Source organism: Rhinoderma darwinii, chromosome 2 (genome assembly GCF_050947455.1).
Source record: "Rhinoderma darwinii isolate aRhiDar2 chromosome 2, aRhiDar2.hap1, whole genome shotgun sequence".
Taxonomy (NCBI): Eukaryota; Metazoa; Chordata; class Amphibia; order Anura; family Rhinodermatidae; genus Rhinoderma; species Rhinoderma darwinii.
This window is the reverse complement of record NC_134688.1, coordinates 411,435,921-411,453,291: the sequence shown is the minus strand read 5'-3', so window position 1 is coordinate 411,453,291 and position 17,371 is coordinate 411,435,921. Positions and strand designations below refer to the sequence as shown.

The 17,371-nt window shown below is 41.0% G+C and overlaps 1 protein-coding gene across 3 annotated transcripts in view; it reads left to right on the top strand.

The window, feature by feature from the left end:
* CUX1 (cut like homeobox 1) overlaps nucleotides 1-17,371 on the top strand; it is a 356,348-nt gene that overhangs the window by 219,271 nt on the left and 119,706 nt on the right. The window contains exons 12-17 of one of the 3 annotated variants that reach the window (XM_075854198.1): nucleotides 2,274-2,332; nucleotides 5,837-5,885; nucleotides 6,489-6,585; nucleotides 7,517-8,191; nucleotides 11,238-11,303; nucleotides 16,451-16,552. In XM_075854198.1, the coding sequence (XP_075710313.1) occupies nucleotides 2,274-2,332; nucleotides 5,837-5,885; nucleotides 6,489-6,585; nucleotides 7,517-8,191; nucleotides 11,238-11,303; nucleotides 16,451-16,552 (1,048 nt within the window). The remainder of the gene's footprint in view (nucleotides 1-2,273; nucleotides 2,333-5,836; nucleotides 5,886-6,488; nucleotides 6,586-7,516; nucleotides 8,192-11,237; nucleotides 11,304-16,450; nucleotides 16,553-17,371) is intronic. The other 2 variants (XM_075854199.1, XM_075854200.1) reach the window with 2 other exon arrangements.

Below are 17,371 nucleotides of genomic sequence, written 5' to 3'. Positions count from 1 at the left end.
TCAATATCTGATCGGTGGTGGTCGGACTACCGGCACCCCCGCCGATCAGCTGTTTTGAAGGGGCAGCGGCGCTTGTACGAGCACTGCTTCCACTTCAGTACTGTCACTGCTAGTACTGTGAATCACTGACACACTTGTAGCTACGGAGCCTTCAAAACAGCTGATTGACGGAGGTGCCGGTAGCCGGACTCCACCGATCAGATGTTGACGGCCTATCCTAAGGATAGGCCATCAATTTCTTTAGACTGGCAACGCGATACATCCCCCACTGTCGAGAACGCCATACAGCCCCCACTGTCGAGAACGCCATACAGCCCCCACTGTCGAGAACGCCATACAGCCCCCACTGTCGAGAACGCCATACAGCCCCCACTGTCGAGAACGCCATACAGCCCCCACTGTCGAGAACGCCATACAGCCCCCACTGTCGAGAACGCCATACAGCCCCCACTGTCGAGAACGCCATACAGCCCCCACTGTCGAGAACGCCATACAGCCCCCACTGTCGAGAACGCCATACAGCCCCCACTGTCGAGAACGCCATACAGCCCCCACTGTCGAGAACGCCATACAGCCCCCACTGTCGAGAACGCCATACAGCCCCCACTGTCGAGAACGCCATACAGCCCCCACTGTCGAGAACGCCATACAGCCCCCACTGTCGAGAACGCCATACAGCCCCCACTGTCGAGAACGCCATACAGCCCCCACTGTCGAGAACGCCATACAGCCCCCACTGTCGAGAACGCCATACAGCCCTCTCTGTAGGTAACGCTATACAGCCCCCACTGTAGGTAACGCCATACAGCCCCCCTGTAGGTAACGCTATACCTCACCCCCTGTAGGTAACGCTATACAGCCCCCCCTGTAGGTAATGCTATACAGCCCCCCCTGTAGGTAATGCTATACAGCCCCCCCTGTAGGTAACGCCATACAGCCCCCCCTGTAGGTAACGCCATACAGTCCCCCCTGTAGGTAACCAACCCCCTGTAAAAGCAGACCTATAGTGTGTCCTACAAAAGACATGTATCCCCTATCCACAGGATAGGGGATACATGTGTGATCGCTGGCAGCGATAAGGAGAACGGGGGACCGAAAGTCCCCCGAAGTTCTCCATGACTAACCTCTGACTTTCGGCGTCTGCGCAGCTCAATAAAAATGCAAGGAGCGCTGGTCACGCATGCGCACAAGCACGACCGGCGCTCCATTCATTTCTACGGAGCTGCCGACACAGACCCCGGAAGTCCGAGGTTTGTGATGGAGAACTTCAGGGGACTTTCAGTCCCCCGTTCTCCCTATCAATGCCAGCGATCACACATGTATCCCCTGTCCTGTGGATAGGGGATATATGTATTTTTGTTTAATGGCAGAGCGGGGAGATACCTCCCTGCTCTGCCGTAGTGTTCAGTGGCGTCGCGCTGTAGCAGCCGTAGCGGCTGATAGCGGAGCTTCCGGGCCATGGTGGGCGTCCGTGCGACACGGGCCCCCTCATGCCACGGGCCCCGTAGCGGATGCTACGGCGGTAGTTACGACACTGGTCTGTGGGCTTCCCAGACATAGGGGTCTGGTTACGATTGCAACCTCTGAAAAACTTTTGTTACACCACTGTCAGAGGCTGCTGCACCTCTGGAAATGATTATTTGTGCCTACAGACTAGGTCAATTGCTGCTGTCCTCTGGATTTTATGAATCTACAATCCAACCAGTATACACTTAGATACCTTTATTTAAGGTGTTGTCCACAATTCCTTTTTGCTAGAAGAGTCCCCTAAACAGTCAGCTGTAATATGTGAGGGATTCTGGCAGCAAGTGTTAAATTCCCTTGCTGTCCCATTACGGAGCAAATGAGCATTGATGCCTATTGGAATCAGTGGGACATGATCAGTGATCACAAATGGGGACCCCTCTATTAAATTACAATGCCGTAATACAGTATTTCAAAATGAGTTTTTTAAATACGACAACAAATTTAATTGCTAAGAGGAAATCTTCAATTGAAATATCAATCCATTGTGACTATATTCTAAATACCCTCCAGGTAAAAACTCTTTATTCTTATGATTCACCGCTGACCTACTACAAGCGTGATGCAGCTACTGGCAGAGGGGTATTGCCTTTACATCCTACATTGTATGGTTAAACTTTATGGTATAATAGTTCAGTATGTTTTTTTTTTTTTCTTGAGCTTTTTGTTTTGTTTATAGAGTGTGACAGAGACTCTTATTTAGAGTTTTTGCTATTTTTTTTCCTAATAGTGATTTTCTTTTTGTACAGCAACTTGAAGAAAAACTGAAAGTGCAGGCGGACTATGAAGAAATTAAAAAGGAGCTCAAGTATGTAACATAATCCGTTGTGCGCATAGGGGTTACCTGAAACGTATTATTATAGTCTGTCTTATTCCTCTACTTAAACTCTATGTTTACCTTTTGTAAACTTAAGGGGGTTTTCTCACAGAATATGCCAACAGATAATGACATAAATGTCTGATCAAGGAGACCCAACCACTGGAATCTCAGCTAATCCTAATGGTGGGATAACTCTTTTGCTTCATTCAAAATGAAAATGAAGTCAAATATTTTTGTTAATTTTTTTTTTTTATATTTTTATATTATGTATACTATTTACTTATAGTCCTCTCAAGAAACATATATACTTTTTTTTTGTCTATTAAATTTATTAAAACTTGCTTATTTTTTACAGCCCATGCTGGCGAAAGGATATGCTTTTATACAGACCTTTTAAAGGCTATGGAAACTTTTGATTCTATATATATTTTTTTTGTTTTGCTATTGATGTGGTTTCCATTAATAATGTTGCTTTGTTTCAGCGCTGCAGATTCTATGAATCCACTGTATAGAGTAACCCAGGAGCGGCTGTCAACCGAGCCGTCAGTCCAGCTCATTGACAGATTCGTCTGACTGTGACATTCTGCAGCTTCTATGTACAGTAGATACACAGAAGCTGCAGAGCTAAAACGAAGCAACGTTTTTAATAAAAGTATATTACAAAAGTGCTTAGTATTAGAAAATACATACATTACATAAATAAAATGACATACAAGGTTTCCATGGCCTTTAAAATTAATCCCCTGCATAAATTTTAAAAAGTACCTCTGATTATAAAACAACTTCCCATAAATCAATAGTTCAAGTGAAGATTTGAATCTTTGTAATAATGTTCGTTCACTCAGAATTAACTCCTAGAATCGGGAAACTGATTCTCTGCTTCACTGAAAGATCCGGTTACAGCTGCCCATAGAAGTCTATGGACAGGGGAGGAGGAAGCAGGAGACCTGCTGCTAGCAGTCTCCTATACATAGAATACAGAGAAGATCTTGCTTGCCTGTCTCTCTGACACATACACTGAAGCAGCATAGAGCACATTATACATCAGTAAGGAGCAGTGTAGCTTTGAATCCAGCACTTGGGCGAGACCGTAAAACACATACTAGATCCTGCAACGTCTATGTGTGTGTGTGTGTGTCTCTCTCTCTCTCTCTCTCTCTCTTTGTGTCTCTCTTGGCAGGGGGAGGAGGAAAGGAGTCTGTTAAGTTGAGAAAGAAGCATTTTTCTGTAATTAGATATACTACAATGTTATTATCTTTGCTTGCACTATTGATTTATGGAAAGTTGTTACACTTTAATATTCAACTTTTTGGCTGCCTGCAGCCGCCATTAGAGGGAGTTTAGTATCTTACTGCATACTCTTTATATATTGAATTTAATAATTGTACAGTATGCAGTAAGCTCCCCCTAGTGGTGGCTGCAGGCAGCAAGAATGTTATCTTTTAAATCCATGTCTATGCAGGGGTTTTGAATCTCTCTATTTAACAAAAAAAAAAAAAAAATGGTTCACGACTGCTATAAAGATATGTTAAGAAATTCATCAGCACATCGTTTTGGACCAAAGAACAACATGATGATAAAATTTAGAGATTACCTTTAACCTGTTACTAGATCTTAAAAATATTAAATATGGTTTAAGTGCAGAAGGTATTTTCATGATGTGGACAGATTATGTAGTACCTAAGAAAAGCTTATGCAGTACTTCCTCACAGATATGTTCAGGTCAGCTTGTAGCTGACTTGAATATCATCAGCCTCAAGTATATCATATGCTGTCCGAAAATGTAATATTATCGTCGGCATCTATTTCTCCTTGCCTTTTCCTGGTGTTCTGCCTTTCTTACCAATCCTTCTTCTTTTTATTTGACAAGTGTTTCCTGCAGCCATAAATCATTTTGTTGAAATTACATTGTGAGTGTTGGGAAAACAGTTCCTTCGCTCCTAATACTCGATCACAAAGTTACATTGAAAATGCCATTGACTGCTGTTGACTGCAGCACAGTGTAGGGGAGTGTGCGCACTTATAAATATCCATTACTACAGGCCATCTGCAGTGTTTTATCATTTATATCCAGTTATTTAGAGTCTGCTAACTTATTCCATAGCCCTGTACACAGATTGTATTCACCTACATCAGATCCTGTACTCATATATACACACTGGGGCCAATTTCATAGGAGGCCAATTAACATATCAATATATATTCATTCATGGACGGAAACAAGAAAACTCATACAAGCAGATTGAAGATTTATTGCAAATGACCGATTCACGGATGATCGAAGCATTGATGCAAAATATGGCATTGTGTACAGCAAGTTGATGTTTAGTCGCACTATCGCTACACAAGGAGTTGTTCTACATTAACGCGACTATCCGATGTGACCGTCACTTTAGATATGATGTCAGGGTTGAATAGCTATATTCAGCCCTGACCTCTCAGCCACAATCACCATCCCGCCAGTAGTCGTGATGCTGGGTGTCGCTGTGATTTTCAGACTACCACCTCCCTCCAATGACAGTATGGGGGAAGCAGTAGTCTAAGACGGCTGACACCTGTAATAGATGGCACTCAATAGCGCCTGCATTTTCACCCCATTCTGAAGCAGTGGGTCGGAAGAGCAATGGAGACTAGGTGAATGCCAACTGTTGCTACCATGCCCTACGGGGGCCATAATGACAGTCGGGATGGGGGGGGGGCTGGACAGTCGCTGAGTTGTGATCACCTATGAGATCCCTCTATACGGTATTAACCTGATGTTATTGTGTCTGATGCTTTGATGATGTCAGTAATTCACTGTGAATTTTTAGGTCACATTCTCCTGAGTATGGCTCATGCCAGCTGAATGTGGCCTTTGCCTCAGTCTCAAGAACACTTTTATCTCATAATGAATTGATCTGCTGATTTTTTGAGGAGTACTGCTTCCGCCAACGAAATTCATGTATGTATGTTTTGTGCAGGCGACAAGTATGCTTCAAATCAATGCAGAGTCACTGTAGACACTGAACAATACAGATATTTATGTGCGATTTTCATTTTGATTATTTAGGGAATCCATTAAGAAATCCATGTATTATTTCACAGTCTGGTTCATTCATCTGTCCTTTATAACAGAGTTATGGAGGAAAAAAATATCAGTGTTATTTAACTACGACTGTTATGCAAATCTAACTCCCTTGCAGCTACACTAACAAATGTATACACTTTCTGACAGCTTCAAATGTTATATCCTTATTAACATTTAATTTTATGCCGTGATGTGGCCTGCTGGGAATGAGATATGCATTATTTAAATGACCCATAAGAAAGATGTATTTTATCTAGGGATAGATTGGTGTTCTGATTCATTATCGGATTACTGCGCTGCGGAGCAAGTTGAGAAAGTTACCTGGAGTTGTTTCCCTGCAATGTTGACAGTCAGAAAGCTCATGTTACTACTTTCTTTTAGATATGGAAAAATTATCCGTAACCTTTCTCTTTTGATTTTTGTAGCATTCTGAAATCCATGGAGTTTGCCCAATCTGAAGGATCAAGTGCACAGGTACGTTACATGCTGCAAGTTTTTATAATATGCCCATTAAGTGACTGGTTCTATGATACAGAGGGAATAGTCTTACTCTTGTTTTTTTGTTGTTGTTTTTTTTATTTCTTTTTTTAAAGTTCGCTTCTGGTAACTTATTCGGATGTCTGCAGTATTAGAAGGATACATTTAAATGCAGATGTTTGTGGTCTGTTGAACAAAGAAGGCTCATTAATCCACTGTCTTTATTATTTTGAGACTTTTTGAAACCGTACAAATAAGTCTTTGTTCACACTAGCGTCATGGCTTCTGCTTATAATGACAGCTATGCTGGATCCGTTTTCAAATGTATACCGTTGACCTTAATGAGGTCTGTCGGGGTTCTAATATTTTAAGAGGAAGAATAGCCATTTTTTTGCTGTCAAAATACTGGCAAGGCGACTGCATAGCAGTGTTAACAGAACCTTGGTAATGTATATCAATGTCAAGTCCTTGGCGTACAGGTACCTCTGATATTTTGGGTATTATATTTTAGCACATTTATCCTGGCACAATCAAAAAATACATCTCTGTAATGTTAAATTATTGTAAATCTGTTAAATCTCTAAATAATGCCTTATTCAGGAATCATCAAAACCATTGGAGGTTCTGTTACTGGAGAAGAACCGCTCGCTGCAGTCAGAAAATGCCACACTGCGTATTTCCAACAGCGACCTGAGCGGTAAGTTTGTTTTGCTGACTTCTTTAAGTGACAAAAATGAATGTGCAGCGGAAAGCGCTGTTAGAGACACCTGACAGCAAGATTAATGAACAACAGAATCCGCAAGTATTGTTTGACTTGTAAGGAGCGTGAGCAGCGGAATAGAATACATCTTGAGGACCTCCGTGGCATTGTATTAAAAAAAAAAAAGACTAATTACCTTTAGAAAACGGCAGTTATGTAATCTGTTATAGGACAACATTACAAGCTTGTTTTCTCCTCTCCTCTGCCGTAGGAGGGAAGGTGGGATGATAAGAAAAGTCTCTTAATATACAGTGGTAACGCTTATCATCATTCATTTTTGTAATGAAAGAAGAGTTGGGTAGATTCTACCCTGGCGATTATTTGTTTCGATTCGGATGGACTTGTATTGTCTTTAGAGTATCGGGTGTACAGTATTGATACTCCGCTTCAGAGGATTCGTAGAGCCTTCTGCAAAACATGTTATGACCGTAATGTTTTACCATTGACAATGTAACGTCGGTTCGCTTTGAACTGCTCTGAAGTGTAAATGTTTGCTGTGGGGCCACACATTGACTTGACTTTGTATGATATAAGACCGTGTCATTGTCCAGGATCTCATATCGTGACATAATCTTTTTATATATGATGCAGTGATTTGTGTTTGAGAAGTGAAGTGCAATCATTTGTCATAGGTGTTCTCCAGGCTGCAACAAACTGTACAAGAAAGGTACAAACATGAAATGCATGTTGTTTGTTTTGGGGGCCTAGTTTGGCTTACTGAAAATTCAATTTAAAAACCTAATTGGCCCTCTTTTTAAAAAAAAAAAAAAATGCACTTTTTCACTTTGTGGGGCAAACATTGCGTTTTTATCTTGGTTTTTCCCTTTTTAATCCCCCCATAATGCATTATGTTTGACCTTTCTTGTAGGGTCAGCCAGGAGAAAAGGGAAAGACCAGCATGAAACTCAGCGTCCTGCAACATTGCCGGCCTCCCCTCCCTCTCAGTTGCTCCGCAACGCAGGGGAGCAGGTTTCCAATACTAATGGTACACACCAGTTCTCACCAACGGGTTTAAACCAAGACTTTTTCAGCTCATCCATTGCAAGCCCTTCTTTACCCTTGGCCTCCACTGGAAAATTTGCACTAAATTCACTTCTCCAGCGACAGCTTATGCAGTCCTTCTACTCCAAGGCAATGCAGGAAGCAGGAAGCACAAGCATGCTTTTCTCAACAGGTCACTTCAGCACAAACTCCATATCTTCCCAAAGTCCATTACAACAGCCAAGTCCGGATGTAAACGGCATGGCTCCTTCACCAAGCCAGTCAGAGAGCGCTGGGAGCGTCTCGGAAGGCGAAGATATAGACACTGCAGAAATTGCACGTCAAGTGAAAGAGCAGTTGATCAAGCACAATATTGGACAACGTATCTTTGGACATTATGTACTAGGACTATCACAGGGGTCTGTGAGTGAGATACTGGCCAGGCCCAAACCATGGAATAAACTAACTGTACGAGGCAAAGAGCCATTCCACAAGATGAAGCAGTTCCTCTCCGATGAGCAGAACATCCTGGCGCTGCGGAGTATACAAGGCAGACAAAGAGGTGAGTGCAATACTTGTAAACTCTATATAGTCTTCCTAATCATGTCCGACACCTCACACTTTCAGATTACTTCATGTTACAGCCATCATCTTCATATCCTGACACAGGCAACTAATATGTCCTTTAGACTGTGGGTGCAGAGATGGACCACACATACATATTCTGATGTAACATTGGATTTGTTAGTCAGAAGTAGAAGCCAGGCAGTCAAATCCAGGAGCCAGACTAACCTTTTGTAGAACCCAGAATACGATCTACCTACAGAATAACATTAATTATAAAAAAAATGAAATATTTATTAGCCCATAATTATTCTGAAATCCAGTTTTGCTCCTTTATCAGTGTTAATGATGCAGGGTAAAAACGTAGTCGTTTTTCATGTTCAGTTTTAAGTTTTGGAGTACATAGTGCTTTGTCTACATTGAAATGATATGGTCATCTTGGCCGTTTTGTGTCCGGATTTATCTTTTTAAAGGACGGCGATACAAGAAACCGTGTATTGTTTATTCCGATGGACTAATGATTTAACACCACGACGTGTGTACATTGTCACTTATATATACGTCATTATTATAAGCTGTTTCTTTTGGGTTTGTATTGAGAGCACCGTTATACTTATTTCAGTATGATGGTTTTCTGCCATTGAATAGGCGATGTACCATAGCGTGGAAACTATAAAGTCATTAGAAGTGACCCAGATGTGACGCGTTCCTTTAAAGTGTATTCCAGACAGGTTAAATTAAATCCTAATCCCACTCTAAAATATGTTTAATGTAACTACATTCAACCCTAATATCCCACTCTCCCCTTTTATGTCCCCTCACAGGATTCCCAGAAGCTGAGATATGGGGCGTTGTTTGATAAGAGAGCTCATTCAGACGAGCGTGTAACTCGTCCGTGTGACGGCTGTTAAAACAACGGCCGTCACACGGACACGTATTTCAATGGGGCTGTTCTCATGGCCGTTGTTTCAATGGAGCGTGTGAAGGGTCCGTGTAAAAATAGGACATGTCCTGTTTTCTTGCGTTTTCACGTATCCCTCTAGTCTATTGAAAATGCGTCCCGCACGGACGTGAAAAATGTCAGTCTGAGGTTGCACGCGCTCGTCTGAATGTAGCCTTATTGTTCACTGGTCATTTTTTTTCCCTGACATAATAAGGATATTTAGACGTAGAAAGAAGTTGACCAGTGAACACAAACTTGGGGAACCCATCAAACGTTTCCCTAAATCTCTGCTTTGTGAAGTGTTATATTTGAGATTCATTGCAGCTACACCAGAACTTTTAAGTGGATTTAGGTCTCCTGCACGCAGCTGAATATCGTATCAGTGTCTCTGTGTGCCACCTTATGATGCTACATTGTGGTGCCATGTGTGGGAGATTTTCACCTAGAAGTAATGCTAATACGACAGCCGATGGAGCATAGCACAATTTTTTTTCTGCCTAATTGAGACAGATACAGAATCCGACAGAAAAAAAACCTCTCTAAGCCTCCGTATGAAATTGGGGTCATGCAGAGGTACAGTAAGGCCCAATGCACCTCTATGGGTGCCCTGTGAGTACTTGAATAAAACTTGGAGACGTAATATGGTCATGTGCATGAGGCCCTTTAAATACCTAAGCAAACTATACCTACCATACCTAAAATAAGTCACCATGAACATTTATAAACTATAAACCGCAAATGTTGGACGTTCAGTCCATAAGGAACGAATCCCTGCGCCTCATCATTAAGGGATTAACCCGAAATAATATGTTTCTTATCTATAGTAGGTAATAAGAACTGTCAAAGCAATGTTCTATTTTTCAATGGTACTATAGACCTGTATTTACATTTTTATGCTTTTGTTCTCTGTACATTTTGTCCTAAAGCTGGCTTAAGTCGGCAGTAGAATGTGTCCAATGCATTTTATCTGTGATTATCTCCACATTTAGCTATGATTTAGGATCACAGGAATTTTAATGGGAATACAATCATGTGTATGAAAGGTGTTTTAGGACCACATGCGCTGTTATATCAGGTCACTCGCCCTATATTGCTGCAGCTATTGTAGCATGTCTGTAGGTAAAAATAGGATTAAGCCAATAATAACTGGTACTTGGAAGAATATTGCAGCATGTGGTGACCCCAAAGATTGCCATCAGCCATGGCTGACAAGATGACCGCCTCTACTGACCTGTGTACGTTATATTGCCAACCACACGCAGTGGCAATAGAGCTGGAAGTATATACACGTTTTAGTAGATCTTTATATAAACTTATATTTTAGGCTTAGTGACTCTTTGGAGGTGCAGCCCTGAGGTTCTTCAAAATATACAAGACTTTCTAATGCAAGCCGATAACATTTCTCTGGCAAGAATAAATAAATCCACACAGAATACAGGAGCCGTCCAGTCCATTGCAGGAGGCAATAAGATATTTTCAGAAGTCAGTGACATGAATACAAAATGTTGTAAAGTTAAGGATCTGTGGTGTTTTTGCGTCCTGGTTACCTGGCTCCTGGATTTCTCCAACTCCGCATTAAGAATGACGCAAACAATCATACAGATGTAGCAGAGCTGAGTTTTTCAGTGAACTGATCTTTGGTGTACCTATGGAAAAACACAGCGATATCACGATGAGATGTCAAATAACCAGCTCAGCTCTGCTGCATCCATAGGTATGCATACTAATATTTTAGAGCTTAGGTTGGAAGATCAAGCAAAAGAGCCTCCGTCGCCCATAGCAACTCTTATTTTCTAAACCGTACTGGGACAATAAAATGTAGTCTCTGGTTGGTTGCTATGGGCAACGGAAGGCCGCTTTTTCTTGGAGTGATGTTTTGAATGATGATGGAGGGAGTAGCATGCTCCACGTGTTTATCTACTGCAGTGTATAGGGGGTAACTTTGTTACAAAGAGTAGTTTGGGGTGTATGTGGGTTATTCAACCATCTTTGCATTCACCAGCATTGGATTTTTCCATCTTTTCATGTAATTTAGCCCATGACATTACAAAGCTGACATCCACCCGATTGTTTTGTTCTTACCAAACTTGTTTTTCAACAGAAAATCCAGGCCAGAACCTGAACAGACTATTTCAGGAAGTACCGAAAAGAAGAAATGGGTCTGAAGGTACGTGACAAGCAGGTGTCTCTGTGTTTGTAGCCAGCCGTTCTGCTTTCACTCTGCTCTGTGTAGTCAAACTGTGGCATTTGTTTCTGGCCTGGAATCTGATAGAAAAACAGCTGTAGTAAGTATAAAACACGGGCGCTCACACTCGATTATTTGACATCAGGACACTTTTAGAAGGTGACCTGTTTCTGGGTCCGATCCATTATCTGTGGGGTGGGGGAGTAATACCAGGTACTAGACGGGGAAGACATGTTTATACCTTGCTAGAATGTGTTGTATGCCGGTCATCATGATCCGAACGTTGTCTCACCTGCATAGAATATTCAGAATCTATCACGCTTAACACTACATACTATAGAAACGGTTAATTGAAGGGAACGCCATTTTTCAAATTGCAAGGATTTGTTTTTTTCTTGATGGAAACATTTCCTGTTTCAATTCTAGCAAATAATCTGCATGTCAATTTAATGCTTAGACCTACTGTACTATCTGGATGGAAACAAAATTGACAGCGTCCAGTTTATTGTCATGTGAGCTGCTAAATAACGCACTGGCGGTGATGTGCGTTCAACCCCGTTTCCAATGACTGGGCGGTGCATATACATTCACTTTACAGCCCCCGATCATCCAGTAGAATTGTATTCGAAACAAACCAGTGTAAAGACAATTTTTGTATGTGCTGAATTTGAGGTTTTTTTTGTGTGTGATATTGGTATATTACAGAAAATCAAAAGGGAAAAACATATAAAGGAATGTTTATAAAAGTATCCAGTCCTCACCCTTTAATATTCTGCAGATCTTACAAATGTAATCTTAGAAGTGCCTGCTATTTAGCGGAATCTATGGTCATTGGCATAACTAGATCTGGACTCTGGTGCCTAAGAGGGCAACGCATAATAGGATACCAGCACTGGAAATGACACGTGGTAGATGTAGAAGGGCCCTTGGTATAGACCCAACACTATTTTATATACAAACATGGTTGGGGACAATGTGGATGTTGTGCAGTTCTGGACGGGTAGTACTCATGAACGGTAGTGGCAGAAATGTTGGCTGCGGGTGCGTTCTGTAGTCTGGCTATAAAATCACTGCGTAGTAAGGGATGTTCCCCACAAGCCCAGCATTACCTTGAACGTTCAAAGATCCTGCAAAGTCTAGAATTCCTTTTTCCGGCTGCTTGTCATAGCACTGCCCTATGCAGACGCTCGCTTTTTAGATTCAGTTAATATGCTGACAATACAGTAACATTAAGGAATATGTGAAAGCAACAATAAGCTGTAATTTAAATATGTATTTGTCAGCATTCTGCTCGTAGCTAAACTGCTTGTGTAAATGTTATCTGCTTACACTGCTCTGATAATGTGCCCATTAAAGGTAAAAACGCAAAATGAGCTTATAGATCACATAAAATGGAACATGTTTAGCTAAAGATTTATTAAGATGTTTGCGCTCTCGACCTATGGTCAGATATCCGCTGTAGTATCAGACCTTTTGGCCAATGTTTTATATCATTCACATATTTATTTTTACCCCTACTGCTCTCGTTTGGCGGAATATCTAGAAATTACAACAGAAAACTGACAGCACTGTGTGGACATGTTTGCTTCTGCTTACCCATACACATAACTATAGCGAACCTATGGATCCTCTGTCCTGACACAGTGTACAAACAGATGGTGCGGTATGGTCTTAAATTTATAAAAACATGTCCATACAGCGTAGTCTCTGTATCACTCCTGGTATACCAGTGGAAATATTCAAGAACTGTATTTTCTCCATACACAGAGATGGGCAGCTGCAGAAAATTTAAAGGCTGTGTACACCTTTGAACTCAAAAATGTTTTTGTTTTTTTTATCTAAAACAAAGTTCTAGGTGATTTTAAGCTACTTTTTAATTGACTTTTATATTTAAAAAAATTGTTTTACTTCTTAAGAAACAACTTCTATATATCCCTTATGCATAGAAGCTGTATCCTGCCATTAAAACCAATTCTGTCACGTCGGTTGGGCTGACGGCTCGACTGAAAGCTGGTCAGACACCCAGGATTCATCTAATTACGATCACATCGAAGTTCTTGAACTTAGATGTGATTGTTATTAGCTGCATCCTGTGGGTCAGAGACATGCAGGACCAGCCTTCACCAGAGCAGTCAGTGCAGCTGACCTGATGGAATCGGGTTTGATGGCAGGATACAGCTTCTATGTATACATGATACATAGAAGCGGTTTCTTAAAAAGTTAAAATAAAATTTAATTAAAATCAATTTACAAATTGCTTAAAATGACTTAAAACTTTGTTTTAGTTTAAAAAATTAAATAAAATAGGAGTACAAAGGCGTACAAGTCTTTACATTTACCCTTTGAGCCTATTGACGTACAATAGATTGTCATTTGTCAGGCAATAGCGCAGTGTTAGAGGGGATCAACAGACCCTCGGTCAGCTACAGCACTCCATAAAGTCCAAGTGCAGGGCCCGCAAAAAAAAAAAGTCAATTCAAGTGAGAAGTCCTACCCAAATGCAGTTTATTATCCCAATCCAAGGGTATCATGGCTATAGTGAATAATAGGGGGCCCATAACCTTTGCAATGGAGACTAATACAGTCTATAGCTTGTTTGAGGACTGCCGAAAAACAAAAGAAATTCTGCTCAAGGTTTGGATCGCTCTTTGCTGAAGTGGAAATGTGACTAATCCGTATATATTAGGTAATTGCACATGATTGGCAGGGGTCCCAGTGGTCAGGCTGCCACCGATATTAGAATGTAATGGTAAATCCTAATGATTTGCCATAACATTATCCGATGGGAATATCCCTTTTAAACCCAGGTGCCACCGTACAACAGTAATAGTAACCCGAGTCATGATGGATGTGTTTCCCTAACTTAAACAAAGTCATTAAAAGTACTCGGCCACTTACTTGCTTGCCCGACACTAGCACAGCAACAGAAGTGCTGGCACGACTACCGTAACACAGAAGTAGATTGTTGGAACTACCTAAAATGAGCCTGTCCTCACACGTACTGTAAGAGCTCTTATGTTTCTGTGAGTCCGCTCTATCAGTACTACAAGTTACATGATGCATTGACTCCTATGCATGTCAACTGTCTGTATAAACCACATGATTAGTGTTGCACCTTGGCGCGGCATTGCCAGGAAGATATACGATTACAACTCATTAGCATTTCCAGCAGAGTTTAAACCAGTCAATGCTAAAAATAGTTTTTACTTGATCGAAACTTGGCAAACTATTTTTACAGTCTGGCCAAATATCCTGCATTTGTTGATGTGTTCAATATCCTGTTTCCAACAAACTTCAGTTTGGAGAGAGAAAAGGCACTTAGGCTCTAATCGACTCGGCTTGATTGACAGCTCCCTTATAAAATGATGGCAGCGTGATTAGCATACAGTTTACATTGTATAAAGTATTGCTGTGCTGCGCGTGATGGAAAGTGAGGGGTGATCTTACACAAGGACAACATTTAGTGGTAATTCATTACACGTTCGCTGCAAGTGTGCATGTCCATAGGATCTTCAGCGGAGCATCATGGGAGATAGTTACATAGTTAGTACGGCTGAAAAAAGACACATGTCCATCAAGTTCAACCAAGGGACGGGAAAAGGGAAGGGAAAAATTTCTACACATAGGAGCTTATACTTTTTTGTTCTAGGAAATTATCTAACCCTTTTTTAAAGCCATCTACTGTCCCTGCTGTGACCAGCTCCTGCGGTAGGCTATTCCATAGATTCACAGTTCTCACAGTAAAGAAGGCTTGTCGCCTCTGCAGGTTGAACCTTTTTTTCTCCAGACGGAGGGAGTGCCCCCTTGTTTTTTGAGGGGGTTTTACATGGAACAAGATTTCACCATATTTTTTGTATGTGCCATTAATATATTTATATAAATTAATCATGTCCCCCCTTAGTCGTCTTTTTTCAAGGCTAAATAGGTTTAATTCTTTTAATCTTTCCTCATAACTTAGATTCTCCATGCCCCTAATTAGCTTCGTTGCTCTTCTTTGTATATTTTCCAACTCCAGGGCATCCTTTCTATGAACTGGAGCCCAGAACTGAACTGCATATTCTAGATGAGGCCTCACTAATGCTTTGTAAAGTGGCAATATTACATCCCTGTCCCGCGAGTCCATGCCTCTTTTAATACACGACAATATTTTGCTGGCCTTTGAAGCAGCTGATTGACATTGCATGCTGTTATTTAGCTTATGATTTACAAGTACACCCAGATCCTTCTCAACAAGTGACTCCCCCAGTGTAGCTCCCCTAGGACATATGATGCATGCAAGTTGTTCGTACCCAGATGTATAACTTTACATTTATCTACATTAGACTTCTTTTGCCAACTGGATGCCCAAACACTTAGTTTGTTTAAATCTGCTTGCAATTCACGAACATCTTCCATAGACTGAACTATATTGCATAGCTTGGTGTCATCTGCAAAAATAGAAATAGTGCTATTAATTCCATCCTCTATATCATTAATAAATAAGTTGAATAATAGTGGTCCCAGCACTGAACCCTGGGGTACACCACTTATAACCGGTGACCATTCAGAGAAGGAATCATTGACCACAACCCTCTGGATACGGTCCTTGAGCCAATTCTCAATCCAATTACAAACTATATTTTCTAAACCTTTAGTCCCTAATTTACTCATTAGGCGTCTATGGGGGACAGTGTCAAATGCCTTTGCAAAGTCCAAAACCACTATATCCACAGCGGCCCCTCTGTCTAGACTTCTGTTCACCTCTTCATAAAAACATATCAGATTAGTTTGACAACTTCTGTCCTTAGTAAAACCGTGCTGGCTGTCACTTATAATACTATTTTTTGTCACATAATCCTGTATATAGTCACTCAATAGCCCGATAGATGTAGTGGAGTCCTAGGATAGTCAATTATGCATAACTGATAAGGCACCCACATGCCAGTAAAAACCGGGCCGTTCACTGACACTTCTGGGCCTCTAAGTTACTTTGACCTTGCTGACCTAGTTTTCTCTTTTTGGATTCTCATATTCTATTATTGGAAGTGGGATGTATAAAGTGATTATGTGTCTAAAAAGAGAAACTGCACTGCCGTGGTTTATGTGCATTACCTAAATGATGTGTTGTTTTGCTAATATTGTCACTCTAGGAAATATAACTACACGGATCAGAACCTCAGAGACCGGCTCAGATGAAGCCATTAAGTCTATTCTAGAGCAAGCCAAAAGAGAGCTGCAGGTGCTGAAGACTGGTAAGTCAGCTTTTTTTATTTTCTAAAATTGGCACATTACATGAATGGTCTTTAACAGAAACCTGAGGGAAGTGATGTGCATAGGATAAGCTTAAAGGGATTTTCCACTTTTGCTTCTTTTCATTGAATTGCCAAAGTAAACCAACGGTTTACATCGCACACTTAGTCAGAAGTGGCAATCCTAACGAAAAAGTCTAAACTTTTCATTCTTGTTATTTTTCAATGTAACCCTAGAATTATATAAGTATTAATTTCTAGCTCCTTATTTGTGCAACTATTATTTTTAACTTGCTTAAAGTGAATGACCAGCCTTTAACACCACTTTTTTTAATCTAAATCGGTTCCCATTTCTGTGTTGATTTAATTTCTGAATATATCTTTATAGTATTTATTCCAAATCGCCTGAATAGACATAGACTATGGTAGCATTATGGCTGTTTACTTGGATACAGTTGAGGCATCGAACTCTCTTAAGCTTCCCCTAGTGGGTGGCTGCAGGCAGTCAGAATTTTATCATTTAATTCAGGGGATTTTGAGGAAAAGCTAAGAAATTAGCAATTATTGACCTAAAAACGACATTAAGTTAATTAAAGGGGTTTTCCTAGTTATTACAAAATTTGGCCACGGTAGGAGGGATGAAAAAAAAAAAAGAACCATTGCTCACCTCACAGATCCCTGTCATTCCGGCGCTGCCACTTCCGGTCCTCGCCGCTGCTGTGTATTGACATAGCTGCAGCGATGATGTGCTTTCTTTACCCGCATGATCGCTGTAGCCAATCACTGGTCTCGGTGGGTATACGGCACAGGATTGCTGAGGCC